The sequence below is a fragment of the Anastrepha ludens genome, chromosome 3 (genome assembly GCF_028408465.1).
Source record: "Anastrepha ludens isolate Willacy chromosome 3, idAnaLude1.1, whole genome shotgun sequence".
In the NCBI taxonomy this organism is placed as follows: Eukaryota; Metazoa; Arthropoda; class Insecta; order Diptera; family Tephritidae; genus Anastrepha; species Anastrepha ludens.
Window position 1 is genome coordinate 19,566,633 of NC_071499.1, and position 18,700 is coordinate 19,585,332.

Genomic DNA, 18,700 nt, shown 5'->3' on the forward strand with positions numbered 1-18,700 from the left:
TACATTCATACACTCTTATTTAGCTAAGCTCAACTCTCCTCGCAAAATTTCTATTTACACATAATAACAAATTTGAGGCCTTTACGAGTATGAGTGGAGTTTGTCTTAATTGTAAGTAGTTGAGCTGTGTCGCGTTTGTTGTTTTTTGTTTTGTTATTTTTCATCATAAAACTAATGTTAGTAAATTTTGTGTTTGTATGCAAGCGTTAGCATGGAAGTGTTCCGATGAAGCGCGCACTACATCTAAGCTGCACATACATGGTTGCATTTGGTAAAGCTTTATGGGTGGACTTATCTAATGCGTATGCGTGTATGTGTGCGCAGCTTAAAAGTTCTGTGTGTGTGTGTGTGTCTGAGGGGAGGGGTATGCATAGCAGGATGACTTGTTTTTTTAATTAAAATTTTGTTAAACTTAATATTATTAGTTTACAGTTATTTCCAATTTTTTATATTTTAATTTTTTATATTTTGATTTATTTTATATTTTTATTTTTTTATATTTTTATTTTTTCATATTTTATTTTTTACGTATGTATGCATCAATATGTTTTTGTGTAAATGTTTTCACCTTCACTGCTCACTTTCTATGCTTACTGCCAAAGCTTATTATTGTTCGTTCCCTTTACTTTTTACTCCATAAAACTATTTTGATTTTTGTGTGCAATAGTCATGATTTTGTATTTCCACAGTTAATGTTTTTCTTTTTATTTATTATTTTTATTTTTATTCTTATTTTTACTTATTATTTTTATGAATTACAACCAAGGCGAATCTATTAAAGGTGGTATCGGTAAATCAGCTGATATATTTTTTTTTCGCCGTGTCCATGTGGCTGTCAGCCCAGAGTGAAACAAGGCGAACTCATTCTTTGTTTTCTACTCTGTCAATACATTTCTCTGACAATCAAAAGTATTATACAAAATATTGTTGTTGGTGTAGTGCCACCACCTTCAATAAATGCGCCTTGATTACAACACAGTACCCCAATTTTCTATTACTTTAACGCACATGAGAAAACCGATATGTGCGCTTCACTAGAGATTCATTGTAAAAAATCTGTATTCTTTCCTCTACTTCATATTCTCTGTACTTTTAGTTTGTCATTTCTCATGTTAATATTTTTTAAGAGTATTTAAAGAGTTTCTGTTAGAACTTAGGATTTGCAAAAGTATTATAAATTTTTTAAAGTATTTAATTAGACCGCTGGTAGCCTTGAGGACCTATGCTTTAATAGGAGATTAATGACACGACGATTATGCTGATGATAGAAAGGTACAAAATGCAAAGAAAATAAATATTTAGTTTTCTTATAATTATTTTAATAAAAATATTTAAAAAATAATTTTCTTATAAAAAAATAATTTTCTTATAATTTTTTTTTTAAATACGCGAAAAATACCCACAAAAGTTTTTATTCTTTAACATCCTCGAAAATTTTCATTATATTTATTAAAATAAAAACCATTAAAAACAACTCACAAAAAATTTACAGGGTGCACCATCTTTTATGTCAGTATGTAAACGCTGAATAACTTTGTCATTTACCCACCGATTTACTTCACCATACAAGTTTTCGATACGTCAATTCAGTACAATTTCAACCATGCATCGCTTTACACTGAAACAACGTGCTGAAATAGTGACGCTACACATCGAAAATAGTCGCAAAAAGTATCGCGGCAAACAGGCACCGTCTGACAATACTATTCGTCGTTTGGTGTCGAATTTGTTTGAGCATGGGACAGTAGGAGATCGACAACATGCCGTTCATCAACGACAAAGACGTTCCAATGAACTTGTTGAAGCAGAGAGGGAGAGCGTTGCCCAGGAGCCAGCAGAGTCAAGAATGATAGAAAGAAGATTGCGCCCATCAGAGCGTACGTGACGTCACGTTTGCTGAGTTGTGCAGTATTGCCAACCATTTGCTCTTCGCAATAAATTTAGTGCTTTTTTATACCGAAAATGCGAAAATTTAGAAGTTTCGTGATTGTTTCTTTTTTTTAATTTAAAGCTACCGAAACTTTAAGTTAAAAAACAAACTATATTATTAAACAAAAAAAGGTTAAAAAAGGTCACTCTGAGAAGATTTTAGTGCTAATGAAAATTTTTTTACTCTTATAAAATTTGATAATTTGAAAGTGCAAATTTAATTTTTGGCTCCATTTAAGGTTGTGCAAAAATATTAAATGCTCCTCTCTCAACTCTTCTTAAGATTGAAAACCTTTTTACACATTTTAAAAAGCCTTTGAATTTATTGAATGCGAATTAAAACCATAGAGATGTAATCCTTTCTTCCGGTCATCAATCCTTAGTGAGACATAGGACATTAAGAGTTATATTCATTGTAAAAATAAACAACAAAATACCAGAAAATACTAAAGAAACCATACTGACATTTTTACAAAAAGAGTACCTTATCTAGTTACATAACTTCAAATATAGCAAAAAAGTCGTTCCCTTAACAAAAGAGCCTCGCTTAACAAAAAAAAAACTCATAAATTAAATTGTACATAAGCATAACACATTTATTTAAAGACAATTTGTCACGCATACAAAGTTCTTTAAGTGATTCAATAAAAATTTGTTTGCGTTTTTATATCCAAAGCTAGGCAACTCTGCAGTAGCGAGAGAGAGATTTGACTGCCGAAAGCAGAAGAACACCAACAACACCGGCAATCGCGGGCAATGCCACCAGATGCTAAAAAAAAGTAAAGCTAAATAAAACTGAGTGAATTATTTAACTAATTCTTAAAAAATGTATATTTTACAAAATTATAAACATGACATTTTAATTAGAACAGCTAGAAAAATGTCATGAAGAAAGAACTAAAACTCCGAGACAAAAAATAATAAAAATTACAAAAAAAAAAAAGCTAAATCAAGTTACGAAAATGGTAATCTGGCCATACTGGAGCTAAAATCACGTAACTAGTTGTCAAATTCGCTGAGCGCAAAGTAACGGGACCACGATAGGCGCCATCTCATTATTCTTTCCATCATGCAGCAGAGTCGTATCGTCGACGCGCTCAGCAATTTGTCGTCAGTGAAGCCACAATGCGGCGCATTTTAAAGGATGATTTAAATTTGCTTCCGTATAAAGTGCAATCGACACAAAGAATATTACCGACAGACCATCCACGTCGCTTGGAAATCGGACAAACAGCCGCTCGAATGGTTGACACTGAACCCAAGTTTTGAAAGCAAATTTTAAAGACTGGCGAGGCACATTTTAACCTCTCTGGCAGCGTGAATAAACAAAATTGCCGCATTTGGGGAATTGAGAATCCACACGAGATCCATGAAACGCCATTGCATGACCGGAAAGTAACTGTTTGGGTCGACATTCGCGCCAAAACCATCATTGGGCCATATTTTTGCCGAGAAAACGAAACGGTCGATGGAAACCGATATCGATGGATGTTGGCTCATTATGTCTGCCCACAAATGCGTGAGAAAGGTTTAGACGGTTACTGGTTTCAACAAGACGGTGCGCCACGCCACACTGCAATGCAAGAATTGGATTTCTGCAACGAAAATTCCCTGGATGTCTAGGGTCAAAAAGAGGCGATATCGACTGGCCCCCCAGATCACCTAACTTAACCCCCCCGGACTTCTTTTTTGTGGGATTATCTGAAAAGCAAGGCTTACGCGAACAAACCGCAGACTATTGACCAGCTTAGGGCAAACATTCGTGCCGAAATCGACGCTATAAAACCCGAAATGCTTGACAAGTTGATGACAAACGCAGAAAAAAGATTGCAGTTTGTGATTGCTAATAAAGGTGTCCACTTGATTGATATTGTATTCAAAAAATAGTTTTAATAAATTGTGAATAACCAAAATTATACAAATCAGTTGTTTTGTAAAGTCATTCTATTTTATTTTAGTTACTTCCCGGTTAATAGTGTCTTGTGCTTATTCGTTCAAAGAACTAAAAAGAGCCGAGAAAAGTGCGAAAAAAAACACCACCTACAATCCACGGCAAACGATAGCACTTCAATATTTTTGGAGTTTTGTCAATTTTTCCTTTTTTTATTGAATATTTGTTATTTTTGTATAAAAGCATCGCTCATGGCCTAAAAAAAACCATAAAAATCCAACTTTCAAATTATATGCAAAAATTAAAAAAAAAAATCCACAAACTTTTCAACCCAATTCCACGGTTTTTAACTGGAATATCTAGAAAGATTTTTGTATAAAAGCATCGCTCGTTGTCTAATAAAGAATTTCTAGAAAGATTTTTAGTAAGCAGTTTTATTGCTTGTTAAATTATTATACAGGGTGGTGAAAAATTAATCATCGTATCAGAAGATTTATAATTCTTGCAAATGACCGTCATATATCAATAATATTTGACACTTGTTAACTAGACAGCTGCATTGGGGCGCGCAAAGGTCAAAATAATGATTTCCATCGCTCAAGACGTTTTTTTTTATTCAATAAAAAAAGTTATTCAAAAACAAAATTGGATGATTAATTTTTGTATAATAAAGCGCAAGGTGGAAATTGCCAAAAATGTCCTTTGATTTTTTATAATTTTTTGTCTTAACGGTGTTGCGTACTTCAGAAATATTTTTTAATTTTTGTATACAATTTGAGAACTGGATTTATATGTTTTTTATTTGAAGTACATACGAGTACTGGTAGGTGGGCCTGAAGTTAATTTTTCTTTTCAACGCTTCGTGAAGAAATTTACCCATTTTTATAAAATATTTATGCTTTTTAAGCTTTCATTAAAACTTTAATTAAAATATTCTATATTTGATAATGAAGCATAACAATTTCGGAGTAAATTTTTCACAGGATTTAAAACGGTTAATTGTAGAGAACGACTGAACTTCGGGTTTGGCTCCGGCTTCGGTGATATTCGGCCATAAGTTTTCAGTTCGGTATTGGTCAAAAAAGAATCGCGCTTTGGCCGAACATTTCTTAACTTTTTTTTGCTGAAAATTTTATTAACTTTTAGTTTTTGTAACATTTTTTGAACAATGGTATCAAAGTAAAAAAAAACTAAATGTTTTTTAATTGGCTAATAAGCAATTATGGTACTTAAACGATGTATAAAGTATAATTATGCAATGGCATGGCTGTTTTCCAAACGGAAATTTTTGCCCTTCTGAAAGTAGCAAAATGGATAATTGAGAAGAGATGGATCGAGAAACAGATTGGAATCGTTCGTGACAGTCAGTCTGCACTAAAGGCTCTGGAGAACGCAAGGCAAACCTCAAAGGTTGTTCAAGAATGTAAGAAGAAGCTTAATTCTGTCGCAAGACAAAACAGGCTTGTACTTATATGGGTTTCAGGACACTCCGGTGTTCAAGGAAACGAAATCGCCGATGAATTGGCCAACTGTGGATCAGCGGTTCCCCCACAAGGGCCAGAGCCAATAATCGGAATCAGCTCCGCAGGAATCATAAATTGGATCAGCGAGTATTTATGCAATCTATATAAAGAGCGAAGGTTTGGACTAGAACACTACAGAAATGCAAAGCGTTTTGTGACAAGCCCGAAGAGAAAAGTGTCGTAATTTCTTCTAACACTTGATAGAAAAGACGTTCGGTTGATGAGCGGTATTACAGGACACAACCCATGGGGTCAACATATGACCAGCATTGGAAGCATTGAGGCCCCGATTTACCTATCTTGCTTTTCTCTGTGAGTGTTCTGCCTGTCAAATTTTGGGTTCCGATGCCATGAAAATGATAATATTCGTTCTCTCAAAGTGGAGGATATTTTCAGGTTTACCAAAGAATCTGGAAGATTCTCACAGGTCTAAGTAACTCTACTTCTCTATTCTATCCTATCTTTTTCTTTCTGTTACTTCCCTCCTCGACTAGAGCTTTCCAGAGCTTTAAATACAATGGGCTTTTTAGCCTGAGTGTTTGGAAGTTACCAAATCTCTTGGTGCTTAAGGCTCGACTTTTCAAATTTCTGATAATTGCTAAATGCATTTGTCTTTTTTACAAAAATTAGTATTCGTATTATATATTATGAGGTGAAATTAATTTGATTGATTGCCGATTTCACTAATCAATTTTAAGTTGATCAGACTGTTAAAATTTAAAATAGTGCAGTATTGAATAACAAACTAAAATAGCGTATTTTTACGTAGTTGGCGCCTTGAAAATATTCGTTTCGATTCAGCTCGGCCTTAAAAATCGATGTTCGTTCATTCTCCAGTAAATTATAAATGAAATCATATTTAGATTTATCGCATAGACTTCCTTTTTTTATTTTATAAATTTTATTTCTCATAGATTTATAATAATTATTCAAATTCCGCATATTAATTGAAACCGTAAAGCTCGCTAAATAATTCTGGCTTTGCTAGTGGAAAACAAAAAAATGCAATCTCACTACCACTAAACTCCAGTATCGCACACAAATTGATTTTCTGATGTGCGCGAAACACTCTTGTTGTTATTTATTGTTGTTATTATTATTACTATTATTATTCTTTGTAACTTTCGTTTTATTTTCGACTCTTTGTATTTATATTTTTTAATTTAGCTTGCTGTTGGCTCTTAATATTAATCACACATATACATATAAATAGTACATACAATGGTATTTTTGATGCGTTGCTGTTGTTTATTTGTTTTTGTTATGTTTTCATTTTAACTTACACATTACTCAAATTTCATACTTTAGCTGTACGTGTTAATGTTTATAGTTGTTGTTTTCATTGTTAACTTATTGCTATGAATCCCCACAAAATCAGTAAGGTGCACTCGTACATCAGTACAACAGCTGCATTACCTACTGCCCCTTATGCGCGCTCTCTCTCTCTCTCTCTCTCTCTCTCTCTCTCTTTCCCCACCTTTCTATCCACTAAGTAGAGAATCCATTCAAACCTCACAAAACATGATATTACCATTTATGCGCATTTCCAACTGAAATCGATTGCTTCCGCATTGTACAGATATTGGTTGCATGGTTGGTTGGCTGGTTGGATGGCTGGCAGATAGGCAAGCAAGCTAGATTCATTCGTTTTTAATACTTTAGCTCATCTTCCTGCTGGGCGTTTGGCTTGACGTGGCGGTTGCTCTGTTGCCTTGATGGTCGTGTCGTTGTTGTTGATGATGATATTATCGGGCAGGTGGTGGGGTTGTGCAGTGGCTTCTTACAGCACCGTCTCCATTTCCGCAATTTCCGTTTTGTAAGACCTTAATGAATACAATTTATTATTACATTTTATGAAGAAATACAAAAACAAAAACAAAAAAAGGTAGCATACATATAAGTAAAAGCAAAGGACTCTTCTTATTGGACACTAAGTTTATGGGTGCCGCGTTTGTGGTTGAGCCCAAGTATGGCTTATGCTGTCTATTCCTCGAATGACTGATGTTCTTCTACTGTCTGACTAACTGGCTTCCAAAGGGCGTATGTAAGTAGGTGTATGTGTGTATGTGCATAAGTGGGTTTGTAGTGTTTATGGGCGTCGTTGTCAACGCCGCCTCTGTTTGATTTGTTAGTTGGCTTCGAATTAGGTATATTTGTATTGTATGTATGTATGCGTGTACGTTGAGGTATCAACAAACAAATTCGTGCCTATTGCGTGCGTGTGCGGTTTTAGAAATTTGCCTATTCGTGAAAATGATTTGATTGATTGGCTACTTGGCTGTTCATGGAGATGGATGTGCTCAGTGGTGAAGGAAGTGATGGGCGTCTTTGTAGTATTTTTTTGCGCATCTGAAATTTTCTGTACGCTGTTGTCTATGGAAATTAATGTATGGGGGAAAAAAACAAAAAAAAAAAAAATTGGCCGCAGTGTATTTTTTTCCCTTTTGGTTGCTTCAAATTCAGTCACTCTTTTATATGGATTATAAAGTTTTCAGCTTAGGCGTGAACTTGTGTAACTTGATAACGTAGTAGTATAAAGTAAGTTGTACAGACCGATTAAATAATAATCAATATTAATATTCAAAATTCAAATCATTTCGTTTTCTCAACTGCCTGAGAAAGATTAGAAAGTTCTAAAACTATGGTAAAATAAAAAAGGTGCGCAACTAAGTTCTCGCTGTTTGCTCGCTCGGTCGTCCTAAAGTCTTTAACTCCGACGCCTGGCTCGAACTCGTGGAAGCCGAACCAAATTTGACAGTCGATATGATAGCTCAGAGGTTAAATTCATCGCATGGAACAGTTCACAGGCACCTGGTGTAGAGTTGGGAAAAGTTTTAAAGCTGGGAAAATGGGTTCCGCATAGACTTTCCGTCGCCAACCTTCAGCAGAGAGTGAATGTGTGTTCTCAGCTGCTGCAACGGCTTGAAAATGAAAGTCTTTTGAACCGTATCGTTACTGGTGATGAAAAATGGGTCCTTTACAATAATCCTGTTCCAATGGTTAGAAAAAGATGATACACCAGAACCGATCCCTAGAGATGGCCTTCACCCCAAGAAGATTCCCCTGTCTATTTGGTGGGATATGACCGGTATTGTTTATTATGAACTTCTGGAACCAAACCAGACGATAACTGCTGATTATTATTCCCATCAGCTATCAAACCTGAATGAGGTACTTAACAAAAATCGACCATCTTTAGTGAATAGACGCAAAGTTTTGTTTCACCACGACAACGCAATACCTCATACCGCAAGGCAAACATTAGGGAAGCTGAACGAGCTCGGATGGGAGCTAACTCTCCGGATATTGCACTTTGTGATTATCACCTTTTCCGTGGACTTCAATTCCATATAAGTAACAATTTTTTGAGGAGGTAATTAAAAATTTGCCTAAACGTTCGAAAGACATTGTAAATAATGATGGAAAATATATTACTGATTAATAAATACTTTAAACATCTTTTTTATTAATTTTAAAACCACCTTTAAAATCGTACGAACTTATGGACTGACTTGATACAACTTTATTCTGAAAAAATGCTTACTAGTGAATCATTGAAAGTATTGCCCATCTACTACTTTTTCCCAACTTTCTGGTAGATTTCGTATACCGTCGCGGTAAAACTGTTCATATTTTGAGGCTATCCACGGATCAAGCCATTTTTTTATGGCTTCATATGAATGGAACTGCTGGTCAACTAGACCATGTGCCATCGATCGGAACAGGTGATAATCGGACGGCGCAATATCTGGAGAGTATGGCGGTGGGGTAGGATTTCCCATTTCAGTGTTTCCAGGTAGGTTTTAACGGGTTTGGCAACGTGAGGCCGAGCGTTGTCATGCTGCAGAATCACTTTCTCATGCCTCTCCGCGTATTGCGGCCGCTTCTCGCGCAGTGCTTGGCTCAATCGCATTAATTGAGGTCGATACCGATCTCCAGTGATGGTTTTGTTTGGCTTTAACAGTTCATAACAAATAACACCAGCTTGGTTCCACCAAATACATAGCATAACCTTCGCAGCGTGAATATTCGGCCGAAGCGACGACGTAGAAGCATGACCGGTCAGTTCCCATGACTTTCCTTTCTTTGTATTGCTGTAATGAATCCATTTTTCATAACCCGTCTCGCTGCGATGAAGAAAACCCGTCCTTTTTTGCCGCTGGAGCAGTTGTTCACAGACGAAAAAACGACGTTCAACATCCCTTGGTTTTAATTCATAAGGAACCCAAGTTCCCTGTTTTTGAATCATTCTCAAAGCTTGCAATCGCTTGGAAATGGATTGGCGGAAAACTCCTAATACTGAAGCAAGCTCTTCTTGCGTTTGATACGGATCCTCATTGAGCAATGCCTCTAATTCAGCGTCTTCGAAGGTTTTTGGCCTTCCCTCACGCGGACGGTCGTCAACATTAAAATCACCGTCTTTGAAGCGACTGAACCAATCTCGACACGTTATTTCACTTAAAGCAGCGATTCTTTTCAGCATATTCGTGAATGATATTGGTAATGACTTCAACTCGGAATACCTACTTTTTGCAGACGATCTTAAAGTTTATCGATCAATCACTAGTGTGTTGGATAGTCATCTACTAGAACAACATGACGTCGATAATCTCTCTGACTGGTGCACAAGGAACAAACTGGATCTCAACTTTAAAAAGTGTGCTGTGATGTCCTTCTCGAGATCGCGCACTCCCTTACCTGCAGTGTACACACTCAATGGTGATAAAATATGGGAGGTGGATGACATCAAAGACCTCGATGTCACGATTGACACCAAACTAACTTTCCACAAGCACATAGACGGAATAACTCAGAGAGCTTTTAAGATACGCGGATTTATAACTAGGAATAGTAAGGACTTCAAAAACCCCTACTCCCTGATTTGTCTTTTCAAAACTCTAGTTCTTCCAAAACTGGAGTATGGATCCATAATCTGGTCTCCATACACTGAAGCAGGCATTACTAGAATTGAAAGAGTGCAGCGTAAGCTCTGCAAGACCTTAGCCTTCCGGCTAAGAAGATATCTACATTCGGTAGAACATCAACAGTCTGCGGTCTCGCCGTCGTATAACTGATCTGGCGTTCTTCTATAAAGTGGTAAATGGTATTATTGATGCTCCGGAAGTACGCAGCTCCTTCGAGCTTACCCCGGCTGGTCTCACTCTTAGGAATAGTCGTCTATTGAAAACAGTCGCTACCTACAAAAGCTACGTCTATCACGGCCCGTGCAATAGAATAGCCACCAGCGTCAACCCAATTCATGGTGTTCTCGATTTCTATGGTGGAACCTACGATACTTTTCAGCGAAATGCCAAAAATATCATCCTATAGTAATACCGGCGGTGAAATTTTACTTAGAAATTGTCCGGTGCCTCAACCTACCAGATCATGACATTCTACGCTCTTGAATATTTCCCGAAATACTCCCGAAATCTTATTTGAGTTAAAGAAAAAATGCAAATTCATTATCTAACACGCTTTAAGAGCACACTCTCTATATTACGCATTGTGATTTATACTAATTTCGGTAAATATCATTTCGTTTAATGACTTCACTTTATTTATTTCCACATTTTGTTGCAGAGATTCACACAACAATCATCTACTTAATGCTCTTTTAATTTTATTTGCTCTTCATATGCAATTGTACTTATCGTATTTGTTTTTGTATGCTTTGCCTTAATACCAATCGATGGCTCAGTAAAGCCAAAATCCCTTAGTAGTCATTTAAGTAATCATGTGAATAATGTATTGATTGTAGCGGCATCAAGTCCTTTATGTAATATTTATTTAGGTCACTTGAAGGAAATCATGCACACATACATACGTATGTATTTGTGTATGTGGTCATGCAGGTGTGAATTATATTGGAGCAGTGAAGAAAAAAAGGCTGTGCCGCAAAAACAACTTTACATTGAATGAGTATAAAAGTAATATTTTAACGCTTCAGGATGAGCTAAGTATATGCAATTTTTTTTCTCTATCTTTAGTAAAAATAAATAAATTGCTTGGTTGTCCACGCGAGAGCAGCCAACATAAATCTGGCAGTTGAAAAATATGGTTTTATCAGAATTAAAACGCGAATGTTTATTAATGGGCTTTTTGCTTTGTTTATTGTCATTGAGAGGGGAAGACGTGTGCTTGAGTTCAGAGGCGAGTTGGAGAGGATCAAATGATAATGTTGCGGAGCAGAATAATGACCGCACGACCTTCGAGTGAGAGCAAATGTGAAAGGCATAGATAATGTGAAAGGCATGGTGAAAAAAATTGAGAAGATGTGGTCAATATCAGACCGTTAACTGGTTCTCAGCGAATTTGAGAGAATCAACTGATTGGTTGATGCAAGAATGATAGAAACAAGATTGCGCCCATCACTGAGTGCGGGACGTCGCATTAGCTGAGTTGTGCAGTGTTGCCAACCATTTGCTCTACGCAATAAATTTAGTGCTTTTTTATACCCAAAATGCGAAAATGATTAAGTTTTGTGTTTGTTTCTTTTTTTTAATTTAAGTCACCTTTCTGGTCTAGAATTTCGAAAAAATCGATTTTTTTTCATGGTATGATAGTTTATACTTTCAAAAATATACTTGCAAAATTTTATATTGAAATTCGTTGTAGTTTAGACGTTGCAGTCCTTTAAAACGATACCGGTTTGGAGTACGACGCCCAGGTATAAGCGCTTTAACCATGTTTTTCCGAATTGGCGTTGGTAAAATCTCAAAAAGTACTGAACCGATTGATTTGAATTTTTATATGTTATTGAGTAGACTTGTGGCTCTCGCGGCTGCAGAATTATAATTTTATAACCAATTTTTCTATTATTTTTAAGAGCGAGAACGTGCAAACAAATACTTTTTTTGTTTTTCCAATAAACAGATAAAATATCTAGAAACATTTTTTTTTTTTGTTTGTAAGTCTGCTACCCACCATAGCGACATATCTCCTGATGAATAATCGACCGAATTTTTGTTTTTTAGACGTACCTGAGCAGCCCAATCAGTGACGCCAGTGGCATGTGTTACGTCAGGGGAAGCAATTTTTTTTATTATTGTCATTGAAAAACATTTTTTTTTTTTGTTTGTAAATAAAGAATTGATCTAATGAAAAAAAAGGATTTTCAATTGACATCGATTGGTTTTCTTAAATTTTCACGTCTCTAGACGAGAAAGGTAAAAGTTCAGAAAGGTATTATTAAACAAAAGAAGGTTAAAAAAGGCCACTCCGAAAAGATTTAAGTGTTAATGAAAATTTGTTGGTTCTTATAAAATTTGATATTTTGAAAGTGCAAATTTAATTTTTTGCTCCGTTTAAGCTTATGCGAGGATATTACATCTTCTTCACTCCACTCTGGAAACTCTTCACTCAACATTAGAAACCTTTTTACACATTTTACAAAGCGTTTGAATTTACTGAAAGCGAATTAAAACTATAGAGGTATACTCGTTTCTTCCTGTCCTCAATCCTTAGTGGGACATAGGGCATCAAGAGGTGTATTCATAGTAAAATTAAGCAACAAAATACCAGAAAATACTGAAGAAACCACAAAAACATTTTTACAAGAAGAGTACCTTTGTTACATAACCTAAAATATAGCATATAAGTCGTTCCCTTGACAAAAGAGTTTCTTTTAACAAAAAAACTCATAAATTAAATTCTGAATAAGCACAACACATTGATTTAAAAAACCCACATTTTAAAGAAAATTTGTCACGCATACAAAATTCTTTAAGTAGTTCTATAAAAATTTGGTATTTTATTTTCTTTAAATGGGCATTTCTGTGCGTTTTTATATCCAGTAGGGAGAGAGAAAGATTTGACTGCTGAAAGAAGGAGAACGTCAACAACAACTGCAATCGCGGGCAATGCGACCAGATGTTAAAAAAAGTCAAGCTAAATAAAACTGAGTGATTTATTGAACTAATTTTAAAAAGTGTATATTTTACAAAATTATAAACATTACATTTTAATTAGAATTGGCTAGAAAAATGTCATGAAGAGAGAAATCCGAGATTAAGTAACAAACAAAAAAATGCTAAATCAAGTTACGAAAATGGTAACCTGGCCATACTGGTGCTAAAACGACGTAACTCATTGCCAAATTTTCTGAGAGCGAAGTAACGGTACTACGATAGGCGCCATCTCATTATTCTTTCCATCATGGTGACAGCCGAAGTTATTCGCTCAATTTCGGCGTTCACCATAACTGAAAGTCAAACTTAGCCATCTTCTGATAATACTTGAGGATAGGTCCCACCGATTAATGAATTCTATTAGGTAAATAGTTAACAATATCAACCGCATTCAGAACTTCATTTTTTCCACATTTTGAAACAGCTCAATCTCGATGAAAAATTTAGAGCGCCACCACTTAAATTGCACTAAAGATGCTGAATTGAAGAATTGTAGTTGTTGAAATAAGCGGTGTAAATAAGTTTTATAAAAAAAAAATTATTGGGGCGTACACTTCTGTTAGGTGTTTGGTCGAGCTCCTCCTCCTATTTGTGGCGTGCGTCTTGATGTTATTCCACAAATGGAGGCCGAACGGCAGATGCTTTAAAGTGGCATAATTTTTGCGAATATGTATCTATCTTTGCCTGGCACACGCATTTCTTAATAATTTCTTAATTAACGTTTTAAGTAGTCATCTGATTTTCAGGGCAACTAACTCCGCTGACAAAGCTTCTCAAGGGAGAACAATTTTTCTCATTGCCTTCGCTGAGTATGGCATTTTTAAAAGTGAATACGCCTGATTACACTTATTTTGGAAAAAAGTAGAAGGCAATGAAAAGTATAATTTTCTGGGAGAAACTAAATTACCATAAGTCAACTTTGTCAGTAAGAATTTTGTTATTCATTGACTAATAGGCTCGGGTAACGACTTGACGGGTGGTGATCACCTGATCTACTTCCACCGGAAAATTCTGTCGGTTAAACACAATCGCGTCGGGGATGGAAAACTCTATTGTGACAGGACGGTTACAATAAAATAATTTTTTATTGAAATCTTTTGGCTTGCTATATTGCTGAAGCAGCTCGTTGAAGCTCATTGGTACAGAAAAAATAATTAATAATACCGTTAAAATAACTGACGGCAAAAAATCCGTCTCCGCCGCAATTTCATGCTATTTAAGGCATGGTAAAAAGATTTTTAGAGGTGTACCACCTAGCAGACCGTTATTCGACTCAGAGCGAATTTGACAGATATGCCGACGTCATTTGTTTTGTGTTTCACTAAGCTAAAGCTGAATTTTGTGAAACACAAAACGAATGACGCAGAGTCCAAAGTTCCCCTTAAACATTTTTTTTCACCATACCTAAGGAGCAAACCTGGTACCTATCATCCTTGTACTCTAATTTTTACAGCGGTTACCCGTCAATCTGTTGTTCGCTGTCCGCTGTAATTCTATTCAAAACGATAATTACACTCAACCAAAGCTGTACAGAAAATCACAATGTGAGTCTAATGCCTAATTTACCGCACGACCTGATCGCAATGTCAAATGTTCTATTAAAGTTATTTTTGCTCACTATCCATTTACATATACATACAAATTTTGATTATTATGCACATTCAGGTTTTCAGAATTTAGGAATAGGGATGAAATGGATATGATTTACTTAGAGACTAAAACAAGACTGGTTCCTAAACGCTCTTTCCAAACACCAAATCACAACTAGCATACGTCTGAGGCTCGGCCATACTAAACTAACACACGAACATCTTCTCCTCGGTTCTCCTTCCACGACCTATCAGTTTTGTGGAGTACATTTGGAGCTATGGTACCATCCACTTTATTACAGGATCCGGCACTGTTAGTTCGCTAAATGACAGTCCAGAGTATTGTTTACAAATGCGCGGAAGCATTTTGCCGAAAGTAAAGGCGAAAAAAGAAAATCAGTAATGTATTTAAAACGTAAAAGTGTGATTGCATTATTTTGGCTGGAAAATCACAACCAGCGATTGTTCGTGACCTCGAGCACCTTAAAGGAAATAAAGTTTTTGTTTATCGCACCATTACTCATTACAATGATTCTGGTAGCATCGCGAAACGTCATGGAGGTGGTCATCAAATGACTGCAACCTCACGTGAAATGGTTCAAAAAATGAAGAAGCGACTTGAGCGAAATCCCTGACGAAGTGCCAATAAAATGGCGAAAGAACTGAAAATATCTGACCGTAGCAACCCGCGCATACTGAAAAATGATCTCAAAGTCAAGCCATACAAGATGCGAAAGGCGCATGATCTCACACCAAAGCAGCAACAAGCCAGACTTGAGAGAGCAAAGGGGTCGCTTCGCTTGACCGAAAGCAGTCAATTTCCGAACATTGTGTCTTCTGACGAAAAAGTTTTTCAAATTAAACAATTCGTAAACTCCCAAAGCGATAGGGTTTATATGGCCAACCGTTCATACGAGAACTTGAGTCAACGATTGCCCACCAGGAGACAGCACCCGCCACAGGAAATGCTTTGGGCCGCTGTAACCGCAGATGGGCGCTCTCCAATCGTTTTCATTGAGCCTTGAGTCAAGGTAAATGCGAAATATTATCTGGAGAGTATTTTGTAGGTTGCTTTGCAGCAGTGGGCAGACAATCATTTCGGTGGCAGACCATGGACGTTTCAACAGGTCTCACAAAGCTCGAGTGAACCAAGAATGCCTAAAAAAACGTTCCGAACTTCATAACGTTCACATTCTCTCAAATGGCTCACTAGACTCAAATCCGATGGATTATTCTCTTTGGGTAATTTTGGAGAGCAGGGTCCGAACTAAAAGATTCACCTGTTTTTAGGCGCTGAAAAAAGCCATTGTCTGCGAGTGAGTCAAAATAACTTCAAGTCACATTCGGGCAGCTTGCGATTCGTTTCTGGACCGTCTGAAGTCCATAGTCAAGGCAAAAGGTGGTCATATCGAGCAAATTCCTAATTTTTTCACACATTTTTTACTTTGAATTGAATAAATGAAATTTGTCAAGCTAAATTTATGGCCTTTTTAATTGGTTACACTTCGAGTGGCGGACCCTGTATATATCCCCGTTTCTAATTTTTGCGTTTAAAGAAAGTGAGGTTAAGTCTTTATATTTTTATGGTTTCCTATAGAAAATTGAATTCGCTGTGTGTGTTCATTTTGCGTCGCTCTGCTTTTTTTTTGAACTTTAACAATACTTAAAATACTACTGAATCAGTAAGTCCTACCTGTGAAATGCAAATGAATGTCATTTAATGCCTCATTAAATTAAAGGAGTCTTAAATAGTTTAAAAAATTATATTACTACATCTTGTACTCAATGCCGGTGAACGTGTTAAGTAAAATTTACGAATGTTATATACACACACGCACACACATGCAGTCAATTTGAAAACTTCATTCTGCTATTAAAATGTCATTTTAAAGCTCTTGCATTATTAGCTCGGCGGCATTAATTTATAAGCCTTTAGCTTAAATGCTGCGGTTTTGCGCATAGCCACAATTACACTAACACTTTTGTTCAATAGTTTTTGTATAAGTCAACCAAATATTTTCACTTCATTAAAACTGTATGTATGTGTGCATGTATGTATGTCCGTAGGAGTAAATGAGTATAAATGCGAAAATCAGTGAATTTTGTTGATTGAAATTGAGAATGAATACAAATACAACACTTGTATGTATGTACAAAAGCAAAACTAAATATAAGCTTTGACACGTTGCTATTGTTATTGTTATTATTATTGTTTGCAGAGAGTTCTCTCCTACAAAAAATATGCACGTATGCACGAGTATGTGTGAATGTATATTAGTATAGTATATCAAAGCATATTAAAAGTTTATTTACAGTGCAAAGCGAAAAAGGGTATTCATTTTTTTTTTATTTACTTCAGTTAGGAAATTCGTTAACGTAAAGTTAGAAATGGATTATTGAGTTGACTTTGGCGCTGGAAAGTTGCCCCAAATATGCACAACTGAGAGATTTTTCTGCCACGAGTGTAGAAAACTGATATTCAACTTTTTAATTGTTTTCAAAGAGGCGGAAACTGGTGCAAATTAGTAGCGAAAAAGCCTAAGTCCAACGACGAGACCAAACCATTTTGCGTGAGTAATTTTATCAAAAATTATTGAATTTAAGCACTCAGTTTTATTGAGATACAAAATTAAGCGAACAAATTTCTCTTCCTTGTCGTTGTGGCAAAGCGCGATGGGTTATTGACAACTTTTCAATTCATTTCAAAAATTTCCAAAAATTCTTTTTATGTTTTTTGTTTGTCGCATTCAGTTGCGTGCTACAGGGTGTTAAAAAAGAGAAAATTCTCTACATTTTACAGTTTTTCTTTGATAAATGCGAAAATCCAAGCCAGGCCGCTGAAATTGTGAATGGTTTTTATGGTGCCGTTTCTGTAACAGTTGATTGCAATTTTGGTTTCGTCGATTCCGTTCAGGCATTTTTGATGTTAAAGAAAATGTCGATAAAATCACAGAAATAATCGAAGTTGGCCGGCATAATAGTCATAGCTAGGATCTGGAGCTACAGATAGACTATAAAACAGTTTTAAACCATTTGCACAAAAATTTTACTCAAAAAAAAAAATGAATTTCTTTCCCTCCAAACTAATGTTTTGAAACCTGCGTTTTGAAATGCGGTTTTCTTGGCCCCTCGTTTTTCAAACAGCTTAAATTTATTAGAACTTTTTGGATAAATTATTTTAGCTTAATTTTCTGCTACCATTTTGCGAAGTACCATAAATGCAGGGTTGCCCATATTCGACGGACCCATGTGTTTTTTTTTCAACCAAAGAAAAACACAATTCTTTTGATGTTGACGATAATAGTCATTTTATTTGGTTCAAGTAGAATTGTTGACATCACTTTTTGAATATGATATCTCTCAAATGGCCGCCTTGAGCCTGTACGGCGTATTGTGCCCGTTTTGCAGCATTTTCCATAGTTTTAGCTAACATTTCGGCTGGAATAGCGGCTATTTCCTCACGGATGTTGCTCTTGAGCTCTTCTATGGTCTTTGGCTTATTAACATAAACCTTTGATTTTAAATATCCCCACAAGAAGAAGTCAGGTGGCGTTAAATCGGGCGAACATCAAACGACGAGGAAACAATTTCTTCTAAATTCGATTGAGGTGCGAGCTGTCTGTGGTGGAGCGCCGTCTTGTTGAAACCAGAACTGCCTCATACGCTTTCGACGAATAATTGGCATCACAATTGTCTTCTTTTCTTCTTCTTCTTTTCACAATTGACTTCTTTTGTTGAATGTAAATTTCAACAATTTGGGAGCGCTCGCGTGGCGTGTACTGTTCCATGGTAAAAATCTGCTTGGACTGACGCTTAGAACGCGGTATGTCACTAAGGGATCTGACGTCTCTGTCACAA

The 18,700-nt window shown here is 36.1% G+C and overlaps 1 protein-coding gene across 1 annotated transcript in view; it reads right to left on the bottom strand.

Annotated features, from left to right (window-relative positions):
• Positions 1 to 5,105: 5,105 nt before the first annotated feature.
• The window catches only part of LOC128857101 (glutamate receptor ionotropic, NMDA 2B), a 42,126-nt gene continuing 28,531 nt past the window's right edge, over positions 5,106 to 18,700 (bottom strand). The window contains exon 9 of the mRNA XM_054092677.1: positions 5,106 to 7,166. Within this exon, the coding sequence (XP_053948652.1) occupies positions 7,124 to 7,166 (43 nt within the window). The 3' untranslated portion in view covers positions 5,106 to 7,123. The remainder of the gene's footprint in view (positions 7,167 to 18,700) is intronic.